The 25,944-nt window shown below is 42.3% G+C and overlaps 1 protein-coding gene across 1 annotated transcript in view; it reads left to right on the top strand.

Annotated features, from left to right (window-relative positions):
- The window catches only part of DNAAF9 (dynein axonemal assembly factor 9), a 2,711,795-nt gene that overhangs the window by 1,009,863 nt on the left and 1,675,988 nt on the right, over window positions 1-25,944 (top strand). The window contains exon 17 of the mRNA XM_044064082.1: window positions 4,227-4,338. Within this exon, the coding sequence (XP_043920017.1) occupies window positions 4,227-4,338 (112 nt within the window). The remainder of the gene's footprint in view (window positions 1-4,226; window positions 4,339-25,944) is intronic.

Below are 25,944 nucleotides of genomic sequence, written 5' to 3'. Positions count from 1 at the left end.
TTCTTATGAACTTGTCTTTGAGGTTTCATTCTGTCTTATTACAGGACACACCTTGAAGACCTTCCTGTCCACCATCAACTTCATCTTCTCTGAAGTCATCCAGGAGCCTATCAGAGGTGGATGTGGACAGGATTATGAGAAAATTTCTTCCAAACCCAAATTCGTGTGGGTGTCTTACCATCTCTGTCTCTTGTCAGACCCATGAGCCTGTCCACCACTCAACCCCAAGCTTTAGCTCGGTCCAACCTTGTTGAATCCAGAAGGATCTTGGGGTTATAACCTTAACTCCAGTTCTGATGGGTTGGGCTCAGCTTTGATGGTTTCGGGAATATCCCTTCCTCTTGAAGCTTTGCACTGGACAGCTCTTCCCTGACCTCTGCCTCGATAATGGAGCTGGGTGGATTATGCTTTGGCCCTCACAGGCTTCTTTGGATCTGGTAGAGGTGAAACTGAGGTCCTCCATGGCTTCAGCTGTCAAAGTAGTAGAGAGCGCTTTCTCTTCTTCGATGGAAAAGACATCCTTATCCTCCTTTGGGTCCATTCTACACTCAATGGTTTATTGTGGAAGAGGGATTTTTTCATCTTGCCCCATTGGGACAGCCAGTCTGGTCAAGCCTCAAGACTACTCTCAATCAGGGCACTGCTTGCACTTCCAAGTCCTGTCCGGAACCCCCCACCGAGCCCCTTCAGAAGTGGACATGTAAAAGGAGAGCGGTACCTAGGACTGTCCACAAGAGTCATTAATCAAAGACACAGACTTCAGTGAGGGGGAAGGGTCCCTTAGATCACCCCTTGGGGATGTTTCATTTGGAGATGTACTCGAACTTTTGAAACAAGTTGGTGGTCTTGGGTGCAGAACATTATATCCAGAAGTTATTATATTTCATTTTCCACTAAAACACAACAAAAGAATTCCTGACGTTCCACCCAGTCAGAGGAAAGTCACAGCTACAGAAATACAAAAGGTGCTAGGAAAAAAGTCATGTAACTCGTCCCAAAAGACCTACAAGGATCCGGAATTTACTGAGATTCTTTTTGGTACCAAAAAGGACTGTAGACCTCAGATCAGTTTTGGATCTCAGTGATTTAAATCAGTTTGTGAAACACTCAAAGTTGCAGATGGTCACAGTTCAGTTCATCCTTCCTCTTTCAAAGAAGGATGATTGAATGTGCTGTGTAGATCTCCAAGATGCATACTATCATATCAAAATAAACAGGTGCTCCAGGAGATATGCATGTTCCCGGCTTGGAGCCAGTCACTACCAGTTTAGAGCACTGCCCTTTGGTCTCACCACAGCCCCCTGGCTGTTCACCAAGTGTATTGCAGTGGTTGCAGCTCATCTGAGACTACAAGGATTCTATATATTTCTGTATTTAGACAACTGGCTCCTGTCTGCTTCCTCCAACCCTTTACTACTTTAAGCTAGGAATCACTTGCTCCATCTCTTTTCCCAGCTGGGTATCACCATTAACCTCTCCATCTCTCACCTTTACCCAACACAAACTCTGGAGTTCATCTGAGCCTATCTGGATACCAGATCACAAGTGGCAAGCATACCTTAAACAAGATTAGCAACCTTAAGGAAATGGGCATTACACATCCTTATTCCTCATTCACCTCCAGCCAAGCTAGTCCGCCAGATATTAGGCTTGATGGCAGCTTTCATAGTGCTAGTCCCTTTGGTATGCTTCCACATGAGAATACTACAGTGGACCATAGCGGTACAATGGTCAGTAAGGCATCAGACAGTGATGACTCCCATTTGCATCACAAGTGTTTGCAGACAACACGTAGTATGGTGGATTCATGCAGAGGAAATGTTCAGGGCAGTGACTGCAGCCACTTCCCAGCTGGGGTGGGCGGACATTACTTGGGTAGGACGTCCAAGGCACTTGATCGCAGACAGAGGCCAGTCTTCACATCAGTATCCTAGAAATTAGAACAGATCAATATGTGTTGCAGGCATTTCAAGATGTTCTTCCTGTAAGGATGGTTAAAGTTCAGATGGAAAACATGTTGGTGGTCTGATGCATCAACAAACAAGGGGGAACCAGATCTTATCTAGTTTGCAGGGAGGCAGTGGGTAATTTCTTCTGACCACTTTCTCTTGGCAATGCATATTCCGGGGAAAACCAACTTGCAAGAAGAGAAACTGAGCAGGTCCATATTACTCCATCATGAGTGGTCTCTCAACCAATCAATGGCTAACATGATTTTTTCCGATGGGGTCAACAGTGCTGCGACCTCTTTGCCTCTCCCCGTAATGCCAAGTGCAGCAAGTACTTTGCCCTGTCCCTTGTGGAGGGGGAGTCACTGAGATATGCTCTAGTTCACGATTGACCCGCAGGTCTGTTATACTCCTTTCCTCCCACTCCTCTTATCCCCAAGATTGTTCAGAAAGCTGTCTAGGGGAAGAGCAAGATGATCCTCATTTCCCACTTCTGGCCTCACCAAATATGTACCCCTTCCTTTGATCTCACCTACTTCATCCTCCCTGGCTGTTGGGTGCTGTTCAGGACCTTCTGTCTCATCTGTCCTGGCTGCTTCACTCAGACATGCTGTCTTTCAAACTGATTGCATGGTTTCTCCACTTCCAATGATGACTAGACATTCCAGGCATTATTTCCCTTTTCGCCACATTCTTATGTCATTCCAAAAAGTTTCTACCAGGAAACTAAAACGTAAATGGAAAAGATTCCTTATTTGGGCCCTCCATAGACACTTAAACCCCCTTTCTGCACTGTTTCCAGCTATTCTTGATTTTCTAACCTCCATTTTTAATGAGGGAGATAGTTATTTGACAGTCAAGGTGCAGTTGGTTGCCATCTCACATTTTCAGTGGGTGTAGATCATTCATGCTTAGCTTCCTTAAAATTATGCAAAGCCTTTTTAAGGGAGCCTTGCTGTTTCGTCCCCCAATTAAAAATTCTGTACCTCCGTGGGACCTTACACTAGTTCTTCAGGCCCTTACTCAGCTCTCCTTCAAACCTTCAGCAAGGATAGAGTTGAAGTTTTTGTTATGGAAAACTCTCTTTCTAGTTGCCATTACATCAGCTTCATGGGTATCAGAACTCCAAGCACTTTCTTCTCAACCACTTTACATAATTTTTCACAAGGACAGGCTTTCACTTTGGGCTAAATCTTCTTTTCTAGCTAAAGTGATGTGAGAAGCTAATCTTAACCATTCAGTTAATCTACCAGTCTTCTCTCCTAAGTTGTCCAACAAGGGGAGAATACATGCTTCATCTACTGGATGTTTATAGACAGCTCAGATTTTACATTAACATATCTAAAGATTTAAGGCAGTCGGAGAAGCTGTTTGTTTCCTCTTCCAAAGTTAAATTAGGCACAGCAGTGACAAAAGTGACTCTAGCCAGATGGCTCTCTGATTGTATTACGTTTATTTAGGAGCAAAGGCCTGTCATTATCCAAACATCATAAAGCACATTCTGCAAGGTCTCTGGCCACATCCTCTGCTAATTGATCCAAAGCTTCTATAGCTGATAGCTCTGCAGCTGCTACATGGTCCAGTGCTCTTACCTTTATAGCCCATAACAAATTGGATATATTATCAAGACATAGGGCAGATTTTGGCTCCACAGTACTCCAGAATATCCTTCCTTGAGGACCACCCAAGATTACTCTAGCTGGGGACTTTGGCTCATCAGTTGAGGAATGAATGAAAAAGACAGCATCAGATATTATAATTATGTACTCACTGTAACTCTCCATCTGTGTTGTCTGTTTTCATCCTTCCTCAGCTCCCCACCCACCATTTCCCCCTCCCCTTTTGTGTGGTTCCTGGTATGACCTAAGTAATAGTCCTGATTAGTTTCAGCTGTGTGGGGTCTAGAGTTCTCTTTCTCTGTCTCTCCCCTTTGTTTTCCATTTTTTCACCTTCTGTGCTCTTTAACTCAGAGATTGCTATTGGCTGTTTTTCACATTTTTACATTGTGATTAACTAAACAGAGGGCAGACTCCATCTGAAGTTTCTCAGGAGTAGTTGGGTTATTATGGGTAAGGGGAGGAACTTGAGCTACTGAGCCAAAAGTCTGTTGAGTGGCTGAGGATGGATCCGAAGTTGGATTTGAGACCCCATCAGTTGAGGAAGGACAAAAACAGACAACACAGATCCAGTTAAGGTGAGTACATAAGTGTAACTTGCCATCTGTTCACTGTTACATTATAGCTACTGTATTTTAATAAATTGTTGGCTTTGTTTCAGGCCTGCATGACTGTCTCTGATATCCCTGATTTGCATGAGGCAAATGGATCCCTGGGCTCCATAGTCTTCTCTGAATCCTTCATAGAATCACAGATATTTATAAGAGAGCGAGGTAAATAAAGGACTTTTTTGTACAGTTATGATGCATTCAGTGATTTTTGTTGACACTATTTCAATATTTTTTTCTTATTGCTTTAAAATTGTAATGAGTGTTGCATAAGCTATAATGTCAAATCCTTAGTACTGATCACAGTGTAAAGTTAATAAGCTTCTGAAATATGACACTGAAAAATCAAGAACTTTACAACAGATCAGATTTATTTGTCTGTAACACAGTATGTTACTACAGAAAAAAGAATGTTCTGTTATTAGCATTAGCTGAGATTTGCAGACTTTGAATTATGGTATTTACTGTCTAGAGAATGCCCCATTTGATGCAATAACGTTTTAAGAGCAGAGGTGCATGTTATTGGCTTTATTGTTGCTGTTGGTCCGTTAATGGCTTTGTTGTTGCCACTGCTTTCCTTTGGTGGATGAAGGTAGTTCTAGTAGGTTATAACAAAATGGTGTCTCTGTCTAGTCATAAGTATCTGACACAGTCTGTTGTGTTTTCTACCTCATAAGCTTAACTTCATTCTCAGTCCTTTTCAGTGAATTTTTTGTTTATAGTTGTGATTTACTATTTATTCTGTAGATGTGTATAATTGTAATACATATGCCGTACCTCCTCTCTTTTGTGTAGAAATGATTTTTGCTATTCCTGTACGTGCCAACACGTGCATCTCCCATGACATCTTTAATAGACTGGACTTTTAGATGATAAAGATACTTTGGGATAATTAGCTGATATGATTTTCAACAGACTTGTTAAAATAAGTGCACAAATGTCTGTTTTGGCAGGAATGTTTAGGCAGCTTTAAATGTTGAGCAAATCTAAGCCTCTAAGGTGCTGGATCTTAGGGGCCATAGCTTTGTAAGAATCTAAATATTAGGGAATCCTAGTTTTGTAAAAAAAAGGTTTTGTGCATACTGAATCATTCAAAATATTTGGAGAGTAAGTGTGCCTCACACAGTTTACATAAGTTTAAAAGAAAAAGCAGAGATACATGCCTTGTCTTAAAGAGCTGTCTGTAGATCCGCTGTGAGTGCACAAAAATGAAATTGGAGGCGGTCCTAAATAATCTTGCAGTTCCAGGCCTTGCTGAGCCAGGAATAGAGAAAGGAGTTGGATAATAAAAACAAGACTTAAAGAACTAAAGAGTGGATTGCCAGTAGAGACTATAAATATGTTTCTTAACTTTCTTTTTGGAGGAACAGATGTGAGTTACAAGGTACAAGATCAGTATCCAGAGATTGTCACTCAGTAAAATTAACAGCAGTCAAAAGGCTCTTGAGGTTTAACAGTATCCTTTTAAGATTTGTGACAGAGCTAAAACATTTAGTAGTGTAGTACTGCTGTAATCTCCTTATTAGATACAACACATCATCTGCCACAGGATAGGTGATTCTGTATAGTATAAGTATAATAGAAGTATGGGAAAAAGTGTATGATTCTGAAACAGATTTTTCAGAATTTTGAATTTTCAGACATATATGTTAAAGTTTGTTATGACTAACTGTGAGCTGTGAGGAATGTTTTGTCTTGCAGTTTCTTAGTGTGGGAAAAATTGCTTTAAATAATTTAGTTTCTTCTTTTGTACAAGTTACTACTCGTTACTTGAATCCGCGGTGGTGGTGCTGCGGTAGCGTTGTCGCCTCACAGTAAGACGCTTTCCGGTTCGATTCTCAGCTAGAGCGTCTTCTGCGTGGAGACATGTGTGAATGGGCGTACCTTCGTTGAAGGTTGTGCGTCAGGGCTGGCAACTCGGTACGTAAAAATCAACTGCCAATCATTAGCGGACCGGAGTTCCGCTGTGGCGACCCCTAACCGGGAAAAGCCGAAAGTCACAACAACATTTACAGTGTATGTATGACTCAGTTGATACTTCATCCACTGGTACTGTTTTTGAGGAGGTTTGCCTGGCTGCATTCTCAGAATCCTTCAGATGGTGTTAAAAATTAGATTTTAAATTCTTTGTACAGAGATTTTGTTTTTGGCCCCTTTGCTGCAGTGGTGATCAAAAGGTGTGATGAAAAGGGTAAGTTGATACAGGGAGTCTCTTTAAGATTTTCCTCATTTTCCAAAGTGACTAAGGGATTCTCTATTACTCCTCATGCAATATTATAATGTAATTTATATTATAATTATATATTATAAGATATTTAAATTTTATTCAACTTATGATTGGTTTAGTTTCTATGTTTTACAATTTGATTGGTTGCTCATTTCAGTTTGTGAAGTTCAGATGTTTGGTGAATACGATCTGATGAAGGCTTAGTCTGAAAGCGCTTATCACTTATACTGTCATTTTTTAAGGAATAAAGAAGTTTTATTGTCTCCGTGAATTCTTTATCACTGGATTGTCTGTGCTACCTCATCTCCGTGGTGAAACAGCCTTGGTGCTTTTGTTTTGTTCCTTTTTTAAGACTGGTTCTGGGATGAATTAAATATTTTTGTGGGAACAAATGTATGTTTCACGTAAAGTGAGGAGATATTATGATATGCTGCAAGTGGATTAACACACTTTACACCCATTCCTCTTATTATGCCAGCCTTGGAGGACATATTAATTGCTGCCTGCAATAATGCTGATTCTCAGACATCAGTCAGTCCCCAAAAAAAGACAGAACACTTAATACCACCTCTTCCGTTGTGGACATGAAGGTAAAGCATTAGACAGATTATCATAAGGGAATATCTGTCTTTAATTTTATTCTGTCAGGTGTTGACAGCTTGTGGAATTGTTCTGCGGCAATTCCTTGAGAAGGTAGGTCCTGTCTGAAACCTATATTTTCTAAACTGTCTGAAGTATCTAAACATGCTTTGAAGAGTGTGTATGATTGTGCAGATCCTGTGTCTAGGGCCACTGCTGCCTCTCTTGTTTTGAGAAGATAAGCCTGGGTACATACTCAGTAGTTTTCTGATGAAGTAAAATCTGCGATTTTAAACTCTACTTTAAACAAGGTTTTGTTGCTACTCAGTTTCATTAGCAGTTTGATGACAGAAGAAAATTAATTCAGGGAGTTACTAAGATTTTTCGAGCCCCACATTATAAATTTTGCAAACCATCTACTTTTTTTAGATGAAATTGTCAGTCCCTGCCATATTCTGGTAAATATGGAACAAAAAAAAGAGGTGGCAGGAAGGGAATAGTAAAATGTAGGGATCTTTTCTCTTTTTTTTTTTTTTTTTTTTTTTTAAAAGACTGACTACTCCTTAAGGATCGATGTGCAAACATCCCCCCATTTCTCTAAGTCTGTCCCATAGTCTTTCCCTTTGCCAGCCGATTGTTTCAGACCGTGGGGTACTAATAAAGATTAAGGAGGCTTACAGTTACAAGTGAATGCACATACCTCTTTTCAGGGAAATGCCTTCCTACCCTCTGAACCAAAATGATTTTTTTCCTCAAGTTCTTAACACATGTTTAACCCAGGACAATGTTGTTATACCAGTGCCTTTAGTCAAAGGGAGGAAGAAGTCTAATGTAAAATATTTCTGGTTTCAAAGAATGAGCTTTCATGGAGTACAGTTCTAGATCTTTCCTTTGTTGACTGTTTTGTGAAAATACCAGCATTCAAAATGCTGAACTTTCAAAGTTTGCTATAAATTAGTCCTTTTTTGAGTTTTTATGGTTCCATTAGACCTAAAAGATGCTCATCACATTCCCATAGCCACAGGCTTTAGAATTTTTTTCTGATTCTGTTCCTGGGTCACATCATCATTTTTCTGCATTACCTTTTTTTTAGCTTCAGCTCCTATGGTATTTACAAAATGTTTAGCTACAGGGGTAGCCCATTGCAGACTGCAAGGCATTCACATTTTCCTTATTCAGATGGCTTACTGATCTTTGCAGAATCTTTTGCCAGATGACAAAAGGCCTTAACATGGGTTTGAACTTCCAGATAAATGTTCACAATTCCTCCTTGACTCTGTCACATGGGATTGTGCTTTTAGACTGCCTTCTATTCTTAACAGAGGAAAAGATGAATTTGTATCTGGAAGGTTTCCCGATCTTCTCCAAACAGTCTGAGACTTAATGTCTTGGATTTTAGGGTTCGTAGCTTCTGTGATTCTCATGATTCCTCTTGTCAGGTTATAAATGAGAAAAAAATCAGTGTTTAAAAATTGTGGACCCAACGTTCTGATCCTTTGGGATTTTTAGATTCCAGTTTTGGCCTTTATCAAGAAAGAAGCGCATTGGTGGAGGCAATAAGATGCCTCTGTTTTCGTTTGTGTAGTTTCTGTGGGTGTAGAAGATCGAGGCCTGTGGGACAGTTCAGACAGAGCAAAGCATATAAATGTCAGAGATTTTAGCAGTGTTCCATGCTGTAGAAATCTTTTCATGACCTGTGATCCCTGGGACCATTTCAGGTGATTACAAACATAATAATATGAATAAACATGGGGCACCAGGTCCTACCTCCTGTGCAGGCTGGCTGTGATGGCTTGGCGGTTAGTTCTACAGCATTATATAACCATGCAAGCATCTTGTATATTGCCAGAGCAAAATGTAGTAGCAGACAACCTGATCAAGACCATGAAAGACCCTCATGAATGGAAATTGAATGTAGAGGTCTTCCAGGAATGGATTCAGTTGTGGGGAGCACCTCAAATAGATATGTTTGCCTTCTTTCATAGCACACAAATAAGTAAATTCAATATCAGGACTTCTTGCAGGCAGGCCTGGGAAACAGATGCACTTGCATTTTTGTGGTTGGGAATATTCCTGGATGCATTTCCATCCTTTACAGTGATTTCCAGGGTCTTACTGAAGATTCAGAAGGACTATTCAAAATGTTATTATGGTGGTTCCATTCTGGCTCAGGCAACATTGGTTCTCCCTTCTAATGAGATTGACCAAGGACAATTACCACAAGCATCCTCACAGACTGGATTTACTCAGACAAGACAGGGGGAGACTTCAGTACTACCCAATTCCAAACAACTTTCACTAACTGTCTGGATGATTCATTTATAATGCTTTTAAGTCACCTTTTTCATGAGGATGTGCAGCAGGTATTAGAGGAGGCAATCTACTAGGAAACCTTATGGTAACTAGTAGAGAAGATTTTCTAGTTGGTGCCTCACTTATAACTAGGATCCTATCCAGGGTTATTACTTCAGATTCTGAAATATTTGTGTGAGTTGCTATCCTATGGCCTGTTTACTCATTTGTCAATGGGAATTTATCATCTATTTCAGCATGTCTGCCTGATGATCCTCATCTTAATTTCAGACTTTGCTCAATATTTTTTTCTGTTGATATGTAAGGTCACGTGTAATTTAGGAGACACTTAATTGGGGTCTTTACCTTTGCTGGGAAAGTTATTTCTGTATATGTTTGAAACATCTGTTCTGGCTGTTTTTGATTCTTTTTTTTTTTTTTTTTTTTTTTTTTTGATAGACTAACTGGTTTATTTCTTTGGCATCTACAATGGAGTGTACATACTGCAACCATTTATTGTGGGTTTTCTTTTCTGTGCATATAGAGTTATCTGTAGAAAAATTCCCCCCATATATGACCTTACTACTTTCAGAGTGTGCCTTGAATCTGGCAATCATATCTCCCTCATTTCTTGCAGACTTTGAATGACAAGTAGAATAGATTCTATATACCTTGTTTACAGTTTGCAACTTGAGTAATATCTTGAAAACTATACATATGTGGAATTCCTAACATGTGATTGGAAAAGTTTAACCTGCGTCAGTTCAGACAATTCCAGTTGTTTGGTACTTAGGATAGCTTTTCTTGATATTCCCACTGTGATAAAACATTTCCAGGCAGCATTAATTTACATTCCAGTAGACATTGTAATAGTCTTTTACATGGCATATTGGAAAGGGGTGGACTCTAGAAACATTCTAGAGACAACTACATGATCCTCTGTACATATTTTTTTACACAGCATTGCATACTGGAATACTTATTCAGGTCCAAGACTTTGCTAGAACCATTTTCCAGAGGCTTCTGGACCCTTATCTTTCTTTCACCTGGGTTGAATAAGCTTTGATAATGAAATAAAACAGCCCAAGGGTACTGCAATAGTGAGACTGATGAACATAATACAGTTGCACTTACCATAATAATAGTTGTTGGTGTTCTTCACTGCTGCATTAGCTTCAAGCACTGTCCATACCCCTGTGTATATTTATTTGTTGGGGAAAAAAAGTTATACGTTTATGTATTTTTGGGGGCTCAGGACTAGTAAGCTTTCTTTTTTTATTTGGTCAAAATATCCCAACTAACAAACTAAAACCATGAGCAAAAAGGTGACACAGACAAACCAATCACTAAAAACTAAAATAAAAATCTGTTCACTATCCACTGTATGATTCCTTAAACCTCATGTATTAGAGGCACATGGCAGAACTGCCTTATAGCTGAAACACCTGATGTCCTTAAGGGGTCATTTCCATATATCCCATGTGCCTCTAATACAAGGGGTTTAAAGAATCACAAAGTGGAAACTCTAGATTGGCTAGATTTTTCTTAGGTTCATAGGTAGGTACTAGGCTATCGGCCCAAAGGCATTTATAAGCCTAGCCAGAATGTGTTGGCTTTCGCCACCCCCTTAGATTAGTTCCTTGTGCCTCTGTCCAGCAGAGCCACTGAAGTGATCCCCAGGGTAAACTTTCTGTTTCCCATCCACTCATCAAGATTTCTCTTGAAGAGTTTTAGCGAGGAGCTCTGCCTAATGTAGATTGGAATCTTGTTCCAAGCATCGGAAGTCTCTGGGACAGGAATCTATCCCTCAAGCATGTCCTATTTATTGTTGTGGTGAGGTTTAGATCCCTAGAGCGTGTGGCTCGAGGGGATATGTTTTTTTAGATGGAGCATGTCCATCAATTCTGGGTTGGACATGGCCTTGTATGTCAGGCAGAGATCACCTCTGAGTATGCAGTATGCAACCAATTACAGCTGGAGTTTCTTCAGTCGAGCTGCATAGGGCATCTGTTTGAGACCAGTGATCCTCTTGGTGAGGTACTTCTGTGGTCTTTCCAGCTATTGCAGGTGTCTTGTAAGGTACATCTCAACTGGGGCGTTGTACTCTATGATGGGTCTGATGAGTGATGAGTAGAGGGGCACAGTGACCTCTTTTGATCTGGATGCGAACCCTTTTGTGATTAGGTGGGCCACATAGAAGGATTTTCTAACCACTTTGGCAATGTGATTATCAAAGGAGAGATTACTATCTACTTGGGTCCCCAGATCCCTTATTACATCTTCTGTATTTAGGGGACTACCACTTATGTGGTAGTTTGTGGGTACTTTGTTTTTTCCAAAGGGGATGACTATACACTTTGTTGGCATTTAACTTGAGGCCATGATTTTGACACCAGGTATCCATCTCAGTGAGACCCTTTTGGAGGATGTCTGTGTCAGCCGGAGAGATAGTTATGGCCCCTTGTTTGCTTGCCTGTACCTCTGAGAAGTATGTGCCGAACAGGAGGGGTCCTAGGACTGAGCCCTGGGGAACGCCACTTGTAACCAGTTTAGAGTTGGGCTTAGCTCCCGCAACTCTCACCATGTGGGTTCTGTCCCTGAGCCAGTTGGCAACCCATCTTGTGACGTAGGGGTTTATGTTCAGACTGGTGAGCTTGTCTATAGTACCAGAATGGGGAATGGTGTCGAAGGACTTTGCGAGGTCTAGGTAAGCTGTGTATACCAACTTTCCCTTGTCTATAGCCTTGGTAACTCTCTCAAAGAAGTGCATCAGGTTTAGGAAGCATGATGCCCTTAACAAAGCCGAACTGGGTAGGGTCCATTGTTTGGAGGTTCCCAATGTCTCTCTTAATGAGTTCCATGATGATGTGCCCCTTAGCCTTGCAGACCAAGCTAGTCGGTCTTAAAGGGCGATAGTTCCCTTTGTCTGTTGTTGTTCCACCTTTGTGGAGTGTAATAACCATTGCTGTGCACCACACTATGGGTATGTAACCTGTGGAGAAGCTGAGTTTGAACAGTGTGATTAGATGAGGGGTTAGTTCATCTTTGTTTTAACCTGAGTGTTGGATTTCAGGGGCTCTACATTCTTCTGGTATGGTTATGGGCCCTTTTTGGGGGTGAGAGGGGGATGAAGTTTGCACTGAACCTGTCTGCCAGGATGTTGGCAATATCGGTCGGTTCCATGTATTTTGTGCCATTCTGCACTAACTCTGAGCAGATCTGAAGAATGCCTTGTGGTTATCTTTGGAGTCCTTGGCAATTTTTCTTTCGAAGCTCGCCTTGGATGATTTTATGAGGGATCATAGTTTCTTGCTGATACTGATCAGGGATGTCTTCCCTTCTTGGGATTTTAGTCTTTTCTGTACTAGTTTCTTCCTTCTATTGTATAGCTTGTTTATGGGAGGGGTCCACCAGACTGGTTTCCTTTTCTTGGAGGAGTGAGTCTTGGTTTTGCTTGGGATATCACGATCCATGCATTGTTGTAGGTGCCCGTAGAATGCATTAGTAAAGGATTTTGCAGCTTGGACAGCATTATCCTTTCGCATGGGGGCTTTTAAATTTTCCATCTCGGTCTTAAGCAATGTGAAGTTTGCTTTTGAAAAGTTTTTCACGGTGGTTTCCTTGTCCGGGGGTGGGCGCGGAATGTGGATATTCAGTGTGATTTGTTTATGGTCAGATCTAACCAGCGAGGGGTTGATCTCCGGTGTGGAACACCGGTCGCCCATGTTGGTGATGACCAGGTCCAATATGTTGTCACCTCTGGTGGGAGTGTTGACCAGGTGATCCAGGGCGTTTGAGTTTATAAATTCTAGGAAATGTTGGGCAAGGGAGTTAGTACTTGAGTAGTTCTCCCAATTAATGTTTGGGTAATTGAAAACACCCAATATTAGGGTATTTGGTAGGACCTTTATGTTTCCCAGTGTTTCTAGAAATGCGGAATGGGGGTCCTGGGACATGGTGGGTGATCTGTAGCAAGCTACAATTTGAATTGCAGTTTTGCCCATTGTTAGTTACACGTGGATGATCTCTGAAGCATCGTGCTGTGCCACTAACCTGGAGGTGTGGGTATCCTTGATAAATATGGATACCGCCCTGCCTTTTGTATTTTGGTCCGGGTTCTGTGGCCGAAATGTATGGTATGAGTTGTAGCCTGGTAGTGCTGGGGTGCTCTCTGGAGCCTTAAACCAGGTTTCTGTTACTGCACATATATCAATTTTCTCCATACTGAGGAGCGCCTCAAGGGTGTGCATTTTGAGGTTTAGATTTCTGGCATTGAGTAGCATTTCCCTCAGTTTTTTGTTACTAGTGCTATTTACGGCAGTGGGTTTGTCTTTTGAGCCTTGCCTAAAAAAAGCACTATGGGGGTGGCAAGAGCACTGGCCAGTATTCAAAAGCCTATGGGTGACAGGTGCAAGCCGTCTCTAGTGAAGCAGCGTGGCTTGTCGAGCATGTCATCCCAGGCAGACAGACACTGGATCCCCTTTGAATGACACCAGAAACTTAGCCAATTGTTGAAATTAATAATTTTTTCTTTATACCGTGGTATCATTCTTGGTGAGGGCAGGATGCTACTCACGGTCAGGGTCATACCGGCCTGGGCTACGTGATCAGAGAGCTCTTTTCATGTCTCTCTTCATGTAGTCCAGGGAGGTACGGCTCAGGTCATTCATGCCAACATAGACAATGACAGAGTCATATTTGTACTTGTTCTGGAGTGACCTGTTTGTGTTATGTGGTGGATCCTGGCACCCGACAAGTAGCTAACAGTATTCAGCCTAGTGAGTGGGACGTCAGTGTGCCTGACTATAGAGTCACCTATTACTAGTATGCTGGGTATGTTATTTTGCCTTAACGGCTGTGATTGCGTGGCACACTGGTTTTGTGAAGTATGTGTTTCATGGTTTGTGTTGGGGCGTGGAGGTTGCTTGGATGTCTTCTTTGGAGGCCTCTGTTGCTTTTGCAGATTTTTATTTAGAGCCTCCGAGTATGTTTTCGTGTATTTATGTGTGTTTTTTGCCGGTGCTGGTTTAATGGGTCTATATGAGACTGGTGGTGTGATGCAAGTATTTCCCTTCTCCTCTTGACTGTCAGTCTGACTGATCCAGTCTTGGGTTGAGAGAACTTAGCCTTCAGTTTGGCTGTATAATTGCATCTCTCGCATGTATTAGTGTTTGGTGGTAGGAGGAGAGGGTTTTCTGTGTACATGAGGCAGTTGTAACATTGCCTCAAAATGCCCAGATTCACTAATTGGACTTGGGAGTACACCTGAAAGTGCCCTTGAGACATGCCTGGATATGTACAGTGAACTGTTTTACTGATTGGCTGGTAAGGTCGAAAGGCGAGCCTTGTCCTTCTGTACAGTGTAATGGGGTCTAGTGCTAGGGTTTATAAGTGCTTGCTATGAGTTTTGAGCAAGTGCCGGGCTGAGAAATGAATGGCTTGAGTGCTTAAGATGAGAGTTTGTCTAGTTCCAAGGGAAAAATTGAAGAGGAATTTGTGGAGCCTGGAATAGTTATACCCTAGCTAACCGGCACTGCCTGGCACGCTAGACCAAACAAATGCGGTTTTTATAGCAGGGAAATGAAAACGATAGAAATTAGCCCAAAATGTTGGAGATTTTACTTTTTGTTTCGTCTGCACACTGACTGCACTTTTACCTTCAAGGAGCCTTACAATCAACAGTCAAGAGACAATCAGTTGTTGTGTATTGGACAAGTTACAGCCCAGAGAGCCAAAAATTACTGCAGCAGTGAAGAATATGAACATCTACTGTAATGGTAAGTACAACTTACACATCTGTACTTTTCTTATTGATGACAGCTGTTGATTTTATAATGCACAAACAGGTCAGACTTATTTGGGTTAAGATAAGATTAGAAGGAGCATTTAATTTCGGAAAGAAGGATGTGAGAGTATGTTAAGGAAGTTCTGACACACCTATCTGGCTGCAGCTTTGATGATAACACATTTCATTGTAACCATGACCATAAGCAAACACTTAAAAACAATGTCTAGAGATTCATAGGTGTGTACTAGGCTAACAGCCCTTAGGGCATATCCTCGCTGTGCAATGCAGTTGTGACCCACAAATTTGATTAATTTAAGGGGTGTTTTACTGACTGCCTCTGTCCATCGAAAACATAGTCACCAGACCAGGGGTGAATTTCCAATTACCCATCCATTAGTCCAAGTTGCACTTAAATAGGGATATTGAGAGATTCTGCTTCACATCAGTGGTGTTCCAGAGGGTTTACTGTCATATATTCGACAGTCAAAATAAATTCCTACCTTAAATATCGACTAAGAAGTTCAACTCAGAATGTCGAGACTGTCGGAATGTTGGAAACACGCTTCCTGTTGTGAATTCAACCTTTTTTGACATCCGAAGACTGCAGTCCGACACAGGGGGGGCAAGCCTCCTCCACCACCCCCCACCCCCCGCAGATTATATATTGCAACTCTGAGATCGCAGTACAGTGGGGAAAAAGGGTAATTTCCCGATCTCCACTGTACCTCAATCTCTAGTTATAAGATCGGCCTCATATGTGCGAATGCAGTGTGCATTCACTGAACAAGGACTCACACAAATGAGGGTTCTGCAACATGGGATTCAACCAACTGTACTTCAACATCCCATGGTGACTGAACCTTCACTCAGAATTGTGATTGTAAACCGTTCCAGAGAATATGAATTCTGTGAGAAACATACGTCTCTCCAAAATGTCCTATTTATGTTGCAAGCAAAACTGAGGTCTTTTAATCCAGTAGTTCTAATGCCATTTGTTTTGCTAATGTGCAGAAGTTTCATCAAAACAGGGTTCAGGGATACATTGTATGCCAAGCAAAGGTAACCTCTCAGAAGTTTGTATGATAGAGAGTAAAGCGACAAGAGTTTTGAGGTCATCAGCATTGGACATTGTGTTTATTCCCTGTACCATTTTTGTAAGGAACCTTTGTGGAAGCTCCAGTTGCTGCATGTATCTGTTCAAGTACATACTGAAGGGAACATTATACTCTGAGGCCTGATTACAGTGGTATGATGACCTGTGTGAACTTAGATGCCATGCCCTTGCTGATAAGTTGATTAACACAGAAGGATTTTCTTACTGTCTTAGACACATATTGGCTGAAGGCTACGTTACTATCTATATGAGCTCCCATATCCTTGATTAGTGAGTCAACATTTAGGTGTGTTTTATTGATAACATAGTTACCTGGGGTGGGAGACTTCCCAAAAAGGTACTAAAATGCATTTCTTGGTATTAAGTTTTAAGACACGACTTTGGCACCAAACGTCTGTCTGTGTTAGATCTTTTTAAAAGGTGTTGTTGTCTTGGGGGTTCAATGACTGCTCTCAGTTTTCAGTCATCTTTGAGCTTGGTTAGCCAGAGGCCTTTGACATTTGCTTTGACATCTGAAAAGTAGATGGCAAAGAGGAGCGAGGTAGCAGTCTGGGGACTCCACTCGTGACAGGCCCTTGTGGAGTTGGCCTCGCTTATTCTAACCTCCTGGGTCATATTAGTGAGCTAGCTAGCTATCCAGAGTGTTATAAAGAGGTTTATACCCAGTTCCATAAGTTTGACAAAGCCCAAGTGGGTCATTGTATCAAAAGCTTTAGCTAGTTCTAGGTAGGTATTGTGCACCTTTTTCCCCTCGTCCATTGCCTTAGTGACTTTTTCAAAGAAGTCCACCAGATTCAGTAAGCATGACCTTCCTTTGACAAAGTTAAACTGGGATGGATCCAGTGCTTGGAGGTTTCCTATGTCCTTGTTGATAATTTCCATGATAATTATTTCCATGGCATTGTAAATAAGACCAATCAGACTAATGGGTTTGTAGTTTCCAGGATCTAGGATAAGTCCTCCCTTAAGAAGGGGGATGACTGTCACAGTCCTCCGTTCATTTGACGCAAAACCTGTTTTAACACTGTAGTTAAATGCCCACTGAACCCGTGTTCTTGGCTTTAGTGATTGCAACCAGTGCATGATTCCAAGTGATAATTGGAGGTGTTGCATTTGAGCATATTTTTTGGGGATTGTTTGGGGGAGAGAGGGGGTAAAATTTAGCATAGGCTGCTGTGTTCTCGGTTTGGCGTGGCACTGAATTTTGACAAACCATCACATGATAGAAGATAATTTGCTTTGGAATAGTTCTTAAGTGTTACTGGTTTTAATGGGCTTATGGAGTTAATTTTGATTTTGAAGGAGACCGCTTTATGGTTGGAGCTTACCAGGGAGAAGGAGACAGTGCAGCATTCTCCCGTATTTGTGAGCATGAGGTTCAGACCAGGATGCGGAGCCTCTAGTAGGCATATTCACGATTTGGTCAAAGACATTTGTATTTAGGAAGTCGAGGAATCTCAGTGCCTGTAGATTTCAGACCATGTAGGACACCCAGTCTATAGAGGGTAATTAGTCTCCCGTAAGTAGGTTGTTAGGTTGGATGGTAGGTGTCTCCGGTAGGCCCAGTTATGCATTGTGAGCTTCTTGGGACATGGAGGGTGAGTAATACTGGTTAGGATGTGATATAGGATTTTGTCTGTGATGGTCTGCCTGGGGAGAAACTCCTGCAGATCATCCTTTTTGACAACCCTAGAAGTATGCTTGTTACTGATGTATATTGAGACATCTGCTTTTGCCCTTGTCTGTGCAGTTACTAGTCTAAAAGTGTGGAAGGCACTGAAACCTTCAGGTGCCAGGGTATTATCTGCTGCTTTAATCCATGCCTCGGTAACTGCATAGATATCTATATTGTCAAGTGTGAAGAGGTCATGAAGGGAGTGCACATTTTTATTTAGGCTCCTGGCATTAAGCAGTAACATCTTGAGGTTCAGTTGAGTTGATTTTGCTATGTAGGCAGGTTTGTCAATTTGGCATTGCCTAAAAAAAGGCACTATGGGGTTCCTGCAGCCCCTTTTAGTTGTGGCAGTATATAATTTCAAAGCCATATGTTCAAGAAATGCACTGGCTTACTTGCATATGGGTTGAAGTGCCCTGCTCCCCTCCCTCTGGCAGTTGATTAAAGCTCAAAATTCCTCACACTGCCTGTGGGTGTGAAGGACCAATCACCTGGCAGGACCTGGTCTGCCCTTCAAACCCACAGACAATTTTCTAGTGCCACAATAAGAAAAGGATCTCATGGAAGAAAAACTCAGTGCTGTGTCTGGAATTGTTGGACCCAGCTCCTTTATTATCTTGAATTCCAGAGTTACAGTGGTAGAGAGGTCAGTTGATTATCAGTTTGGGACTTCCTTTCTCCTCAGCGGTACCAGTGCACTCTGTCCAGACAGACTCGTCTGACTTTGCTTGGGGATCTGTGTCACTGAAAATGCAAATGCAAGCTGTTTGATTTCAAGAAAGTGGCTTGCTGCTCTTGATTTCCAGGGATGATCTGTGCAAGTTTTTTATGTCTATCTTGGATCAAATGCTGCACTATGGAGGGCTCAAAGATGCATGGAAGCACATCAGTATCAAGGAGAGGGTGGTGATTCACGCCTTGAAAGTCCTTAACCATCTATGGACTCCAGGTCCTCTTCTGGTGTTTAAGGACAGCACCACAGTGATATGGTATCTCAACATACAGGGGGGTACAAGGTCAAACCATTTATGCCATTTGATAGTGATGGCCTGGTAGCTGTTTTCTCAGTATTCTTTGACTCTTCAGGCATCATGAATCCCGTCAAAGCAGAACATTGTGGAAAACAGACTTAGCAGATCCCAGGCAGACCCAAACGTGTGGCAGCTGAAGGCAGTGGTGTTCCAGAATCTAGTCCAGATATGGGGAATGCCTCAAATATGCATATTTCAGTCTTGTTATGAAATATGTTGAAATAGACCGAAATATGCATATCCATAGCTAGTGGGTTTTGGCTTTATTGGCCTGAAATTGTCCATTAAAGCGACTTCAAACGTAAAAGTCATGGGCAATCAGAATTGCCATATTACTAAAACACCTGATGTTCATAAGAGTCATTTGCATATATCCCATGTGCCTCTGTTACAGGAGGTTTGGGAGGTCACTCACTGAAAGTTCTAGCTTGGCTGGAGTTTTCATTTAGTTTTTACTGATTGGTTTTTCAGTGTGACCTTCTCACTCTTTGTTTTAATTTGTTAGTTGGGATATTTTTCAGTCACCCTAATGATAATGGACATCAGCTGGGTATAACAACTCTGTGTTTCTGCTTGTGCTATGTTGACGAGGTCATATCAAGGCCGAAATATGCATATCTATAGGGTTTGGCTTTATTGGCCTGAAATTGGCCATTAAAACGACTTCAAATGTAAAAGTAATTGGCAATCAGAATTGCCATATAGCTAAAACACCTGATGTTCATAAGGGTCATTTGCATACATCCAATGTGCCTCTGTTACAGAAGGTTTGGGAGGTCACTCATTGGAAGTTCTAGCTTGGCTGGAGTTTTCATTTAGTTTTTACTGATTGGCTTTTCAGTGTGACCTTCTCACTCTTTGGTAAAATTTATTAAAACGAAATATTTGCTTACATGTTTCTGTATTATAATAGTACCCATTCTGCATGCATTAAAAAGAATGTAGTAAAAGGCAAGTTAGTTAGGTTCATAGGTTGGTACTAGGCTGTAGGCCCTAGAGCCTATACAAGCCTAACCATAACAATTCCCTGGCTATTTCTTCCCACATTATTTACTTACCAGGACACCTGACTGATATGATCTCCTGGGTGACTTTCCCATCTCCCATCCAGTCATCAAGGTCCCTTTTGAAGAGGGCAAAAGAGGCGCTCTGCTTGACATGTATGGGTAGTCTATTCCAGAGTCTGGGGAGTCTCTGGGTCAGGAACCTATCCCTCCAGCATGTATTGTTATTTGTGATGACAAGTTTTAGATCCCTGGAGCGTGTGTCTCTGAGGGATTGGGATTTCTTTAAGTGTAGCAGGTCCACCAGCTCTGGGTTTGACATGGTCTTGTATGTTAAGCAGAGACTGCCTCTGAGTGGACGATATGCGACAGAGTATAGGTGGAGTTTTTTTTAGACGATCAGCATAGGACATCTGCTTTAGGCCTGTGATTCTTTTAGTGAGGTATTTCTGCGACCTTTCCAGTTGTTGCAGATGTCTTGAGAGGTACATACCAAATGGGGCATTGTATTCTATAATGGGTCTAATGAGGGATGAGTACAGTGGGACAATGACCTCTTTTTTTCTGGATGAAAAGCCCTTAGTGATGAGGTGTGCCACATAGAAGAATTTCCTGACTGTTGTGGCGATGTGGTTATTGAAGGTGAGACCACTGTCCACCTGTGTCCCTAAGTCTCTCATCACACTTTCGGTGTTTAGTGTACTGCCACCTATGTGGTAATTCACGGGTACATGTTTTTCCAAAAGGGGATAACTATACATTTCTTGCCATTGAGCTTGAGCCCATGGCTCTGGCACCAAGCATCTGTTTCTATAAGGCCCTTTTGTAGAATATCCACATCATTTGGGGATTCAATAATGGCTCCCAGTTTGCAGTCATCTGCAAACTTTGTTAGCCAGAGTCCCTTAGTGTTGGCCTGTACTTCAGAGAAGTAAATGCCAAACAAGAGCGGTCCCAGGACTGAACCCTGAGGTACTCCACTTGTCTGGAACTGGATTTGGAGTTGGCTACTTTTACAGTGTGGGTTCTGTCAGTAAGCCAGTTGGCAACCCATCGAGTGACGTAGGGATTAATCCTCAGCTTAGTAAGTTTATCTATAATTCCAGAGTGGGGGATGGTGTCGAAGGCCTTGGCAAGGTCCAGATAGGCTGTGTGGACCACCTTACCCTTGTCCACGGCTCTGGAGACTGATTTGAAGAAGTCAATCAGGTTCAGGAGACAGGATTGGCCCTTCACCAACCCAAACTGCGTGGGGTCCAGTGTTTGAAGGTTGCCAATGTCTTTGTTTATAAGTTCCATGGCCTTGCAGATCAGGCTCATTAGACTGATGGGGCAGTAGTTCTGGGGATCCAAGGTAGATTCCCCCCCTTTTGTAGTGGGATAACTATAGCTGTGCGCCACTAAGTGGGCACGAAGCCTGAGGTGAGACTATGATTAAACGTAACACTAAGGTGAGGTGCCAGTTCATTTTGTAGTTCATGTAGTACACAGCCTGGGATGTCATCTGGTCCCATGGTTGCTATATTCTTAGCTTTGGAGAGTGTGTTTTTTTACCTGTGTGGCTGTTATTACTGGAATATGGCAATCGTTTGGTATTGAGATGGGCCCTTTTCGGGGTGAGAGGGGGGTGAAGTTTGCACTGAATCGATCAGCCAGGATACTGGCAATATCCTTGGGATCAGTATATTTAATGCCATTCTGTTGTAGCTCAGAGCAGATGTTCTTTGTGTTTCACTGTTGCAGTCATTAGATTTGGGTTATCTGCTTGCTTGTAGCCCTCAGTCGGCCTGATTAACAATGTCTTGGGTCCTGCGTCGGTTGCTGTCCCTTCTTCCATGACTTCAAGTCATCAGGGGTATAAAACATGCAGCCGACGCCATTACATCAGTCTTTCTTGCTGTGCGGTGCCCAAAGCAGAAGCAGTTCGCAAGTGCCGGTTGGCCGACTCCTGAAATTTTCATTTTCGAGTTTCAGAACTGAAGTCTTCAACTACAGCTAAGTACCCCGTTGGGGAAACCTTTTCTTGCTCCTTACCAATGTCAGTAAAAGTTAATAATTGCATTACTTGTGGAAAGCAAATACCTCATAAAGATTTTCATTTGTACTGTATTCCTTGCCTAGGCCCTGACCACATTGTTCCTTGCTGTCGGTTTTGTGCTTTGTTTAATCAACGCACTATCTGTTATCTGTATATCTTTGCTCCTAAATATTTCGGTTCTTGGTTTAATTATCCAGAAATGTAATCGGTTAGCCTTCCGACTATTGGGATTCCGAAAAAACGCAAAGATAAAGACAGAGACAGGCCGCCGAGGCGCCAGTACTCAGTGAGGTGCTTTCGCAGCCCCTGATACCCGCTACTTCTGATTCGCAGGCCTCTACTGAGACCCATTTGGAGTCCAGTATGCCGTGAGATGCTTCAACTATGGAACCCGCAGATGTCTCTACCTTAGATGGGTCCAGAGCTGCTGTGCAGGCTCCGGCTTCTGAGGGTGTATTCAGGCCTATGGACTTGTATATTAAACCAATGCCTCCTTCTTTAATTAGGCCTAAATCTCGATCCATGCCTAAAAAAACGATGCCCAGGCCACATGCTCAGGCCTCTGTGCCTAAGAAACAAATGATAAGAGTGGCTGAAGATCTAATAACTCTAATCAGGGGTAGCTAACCCTCCCCCCCTTCTAAGAGGCCTAGGACTGAAGTTGATTATGAATCTTCTGATCAGGATTCTGTTTTTTTTCTGATTCTTTTGATGATCTGCATTTTCCCTTATCTACTTATGAAGATTCTGATGCAGAGCACTCCTTTCCCTCTGCTTCCCCTCCTGAAGATTTTTCTTTTGGGGAAGCCTTACATACTCTAAGGGAGCATTTCCACTGGGAAAGCCAGGATTTTTCTGATTCAGAAAAGAGGCTTATGGATTCCCTTCTCCTCCCTCAGCATAGGCCTTTAGCTATTCCTCCTGTACTAGACATTGTTGCTGATGCTTTTTCGGAATCTAGTTTGGCCCCTGATTCCCTGCCTCCTGCTCCCAGAGAACTTGACAGATACTACAGGGTCCCTGAGTCCCACAAGTTCCTTTTTTAAAAATCCTACTGCAGATCCAGGGACTATTTAATAGAGGCCCAAGGGCATTAAGGCTTCTACTGCTAAAAATCCTACCCCTTCTGATAGAGACTCCAGGGCGCTGGATAGATGGGGTAAGAAGGTTTACACTTCTGCAACCTTGGCCATTAGGGCTTTAAACTGCCAGTTTCATATATTAAAGTATCAGCAACATGTTATTGGACTGCTTAAACAGAAAATTATATTGATTCCTGACTTTGTGGAAAATAAAGAATTACAAGATTTAATGCACTCTGCTGAACAAGTTGGAAAACATACTTTGCAATGTGTTTTTTGATTCATTAGAGGCCTCTTGCAGGGCTGCTGTTACTGGGTCTGCGCTCAGAAGGCATGCTTGACTTAAGGAGCAATCTTTGCCTGATCATGTTAAAGCTAAATTGTTGGATGATCTTTTAAATCGGGACCGCCTGTTTGGCAACAAGGCTGAGGAAGTTGTTGAAAAGATGGAGGATAAAGCTAAATCTATGCAAACTGTTAAAGATTTTTTACAGGTTCCGCCTCCTAGATTTAGTGAGCACTGTCCCTCTAGGAATTGGTACTTTCCAGCCCCTTCTAGGTCTTCTCAAGCCAAACCCAGACACAACAAAAACCCCAGGTTTCAGTCCTGGGGACACACCGAACTAGGCAGTGGGGGGCTTCCACTTCCAGATCTGGGAATGATAAGACTCCCCCCTATGGTAAACTGTCTCAATGACTTCCTTTTAAAATTTCCAAGCACTTATCAACTGGCTGCCCCTTTGGGGGGAAAGATTGCTCTTCGTGCAAAGAATTGGGAACTCATTACCCAGGACAAATAGGTTTTAAATATAGTGTCCCAGGGATACAGATTTCACTTCCACACGTTGCCAACACCAAGCTGGTGGCCGGACCTACCCCCAAATCAGTGGGCAGAGGCCCAAAAACAAGTACTTTCTCTGTTAAGCATGGGGGCTATTCAACTGGTACCAGAAGAGGAAAAGGGACAAGGTTTCTACTCAAGACTTTTCCTGGTACCCAGAAAAGACAATTCATGGTGTCCTATACTGGACCTGTCTACTCTAAACACCTTTTTGGAGATTCCAAAATTCAAGATGCTGACTCTTCACCAATTACTTCCTATGTTAGGCAAAGATGCCTGGTTGGCAACAATAGATTTAAAAGAAGCATACCTGCACATCCCAGTCAGGGTATCTTGCAGAAGATACCTACGCTTCAAAGCAGGCTACACGCACTATCAGTTCTCTGCACTGCCCTTTGGCTTATCTACTGCGCCCAGGGTATTCACAAAGTGCCTGTCTCCAGTTATTGCATTTTGCAGGCAAAGAAATATTCAAATATACCCATACCTGGACGATTGTCTAATTCAGGCAGAAAGCCAGGACATACTTTTGAATCATCTGACCTTTGTACAAAGGGTTCTAACTTATCTGGGGTACACCATAACCAAAAAGAAATCACACCTGGTACCCTGTCAACAAATTATATTCCTGGGAGCAAGCTTGAATACAACTTCCCAGATGGCTTACCTCACGCCAGAGAAACAAAATAATTTGACAACCTACTTCAAACAAGTGGCCACAAAAACCCTGCTATCTGCAAGACAAATACTGGAAGCTTTGGGGTTCATGGCCTCCTGCATTCTTTTAATTCCATATGCAAGACTGCATATGAGGAAACTACAATGGTATCTAAAATGCCTATGGTGTTAACATTCTCAAGACCTAGAAACAATGATTCCTATCATACCTTGCCTACGCCTAGAGTTCCTTTGGTGGGCAGAGGCCTACCACCAAAACAAGGGGCTACCTTTCACACCACCCCCTGCCGCCCAAACCCTAACAACAGATGCATCAGACTATGCATGGGGGGCTCACCTGCACCTGCATATCAATCAAAAAGAAATATTAGTTATACAGAATGCTCTGACAGCCTTCAAGGACCACATTCTTCCAGGATGACTAATGATAAAGACGTACAAAACCACTGTTATGTGGTACATAAACAAGCAGGGGGGTACACATTATTTCCCCCTCTGCAGACTAGCCATGGCATTGTGGAGCACAGCCTTGAGCTACCAAGTGCACCTACAAGCTCAATTCCTGCCAGGAAAATTAAATACACTGGCAGACGGATTAAGCAGAAAACTCATGGACCCACACGAGTGGAAACTGAAACCAAGGATTTTCAACATGTTGACAAGCAAATGGAGGAGCCCAGATATAGACTGGTTTGCCTCTCCCCAGAACTACCAATTGGACAAATTTTGCACAAGGACTCCCCACAAACAAGCCTGGAAAGTGGATGCTCTGTCCTTCAGCTGGAAAAACCTATCAGTCCATGCCTTCCCCCCTCTGCCTATGCTCTCCAAAGTACTACTAAAAATCAAGCAGGACAAACCAAGATGATTTTGATTGCTCCAGATTGGCCGCGCCAACACTGGTACCCCATTCTGCGCAGTGTGACACGGTTATCTCCATGGCACCTGCCTCAGACTCTTTCCCTGCTGTCTCAGCAGGAGAACCAGATTCTGCACCCTCAGCTGCTAACACTGAACCTTGCAGCCTGGCTTATTACTTATTCTCTCCTTTACTATCCCTCAGCAAACCTGTGATGGATATCATTTTAGAGGCAATGAGGCCTAGTACTGCAAAATCTTATGCTGAAAAATGGAAAAGATTTTGTGCCTGGTACCAATCTCAAGGGATGAGCACAGCAGTGCCCAATTTACCTCAGATTTTACAGTACTTAACTGAGATGCTTCACAAGGGCCTGTCTTTTTCCTCCATTAAAATCCATGCTCAGCCATTTCAGCTCACTTACTTCATTAACAAATATAAATAAATAAATCCACAAATGATGCTGTGACTACTCTGTAATCTTAACCCAGCTTTTGTTTCTACACAATAACAGCCACACCTGTGTACATAGGTTCATAGGTATGTACTAGGCTAACGGCCCT

This window comes from Protopterus annectens, chromosome 2.part2 (genome assembly GCF_019279795.1).
Source record: "Protopterus annectens isolate FY-2018-M chromosome 2.part2, PAN1.0, whole genome shotgun sequence".
NCBI classification, from domain to species: domain Eukaryota; kingdom Metazoa; phylum Chordata; order Ceratodontiformes; family Protopteridae; genus Protopterus; species Protopterus annectens.
The sequence above is the reverse complement of the archived record's forward strand: the minus strand, read 5'-3'. Positions and strand labels throughout refer to the sequence as shown.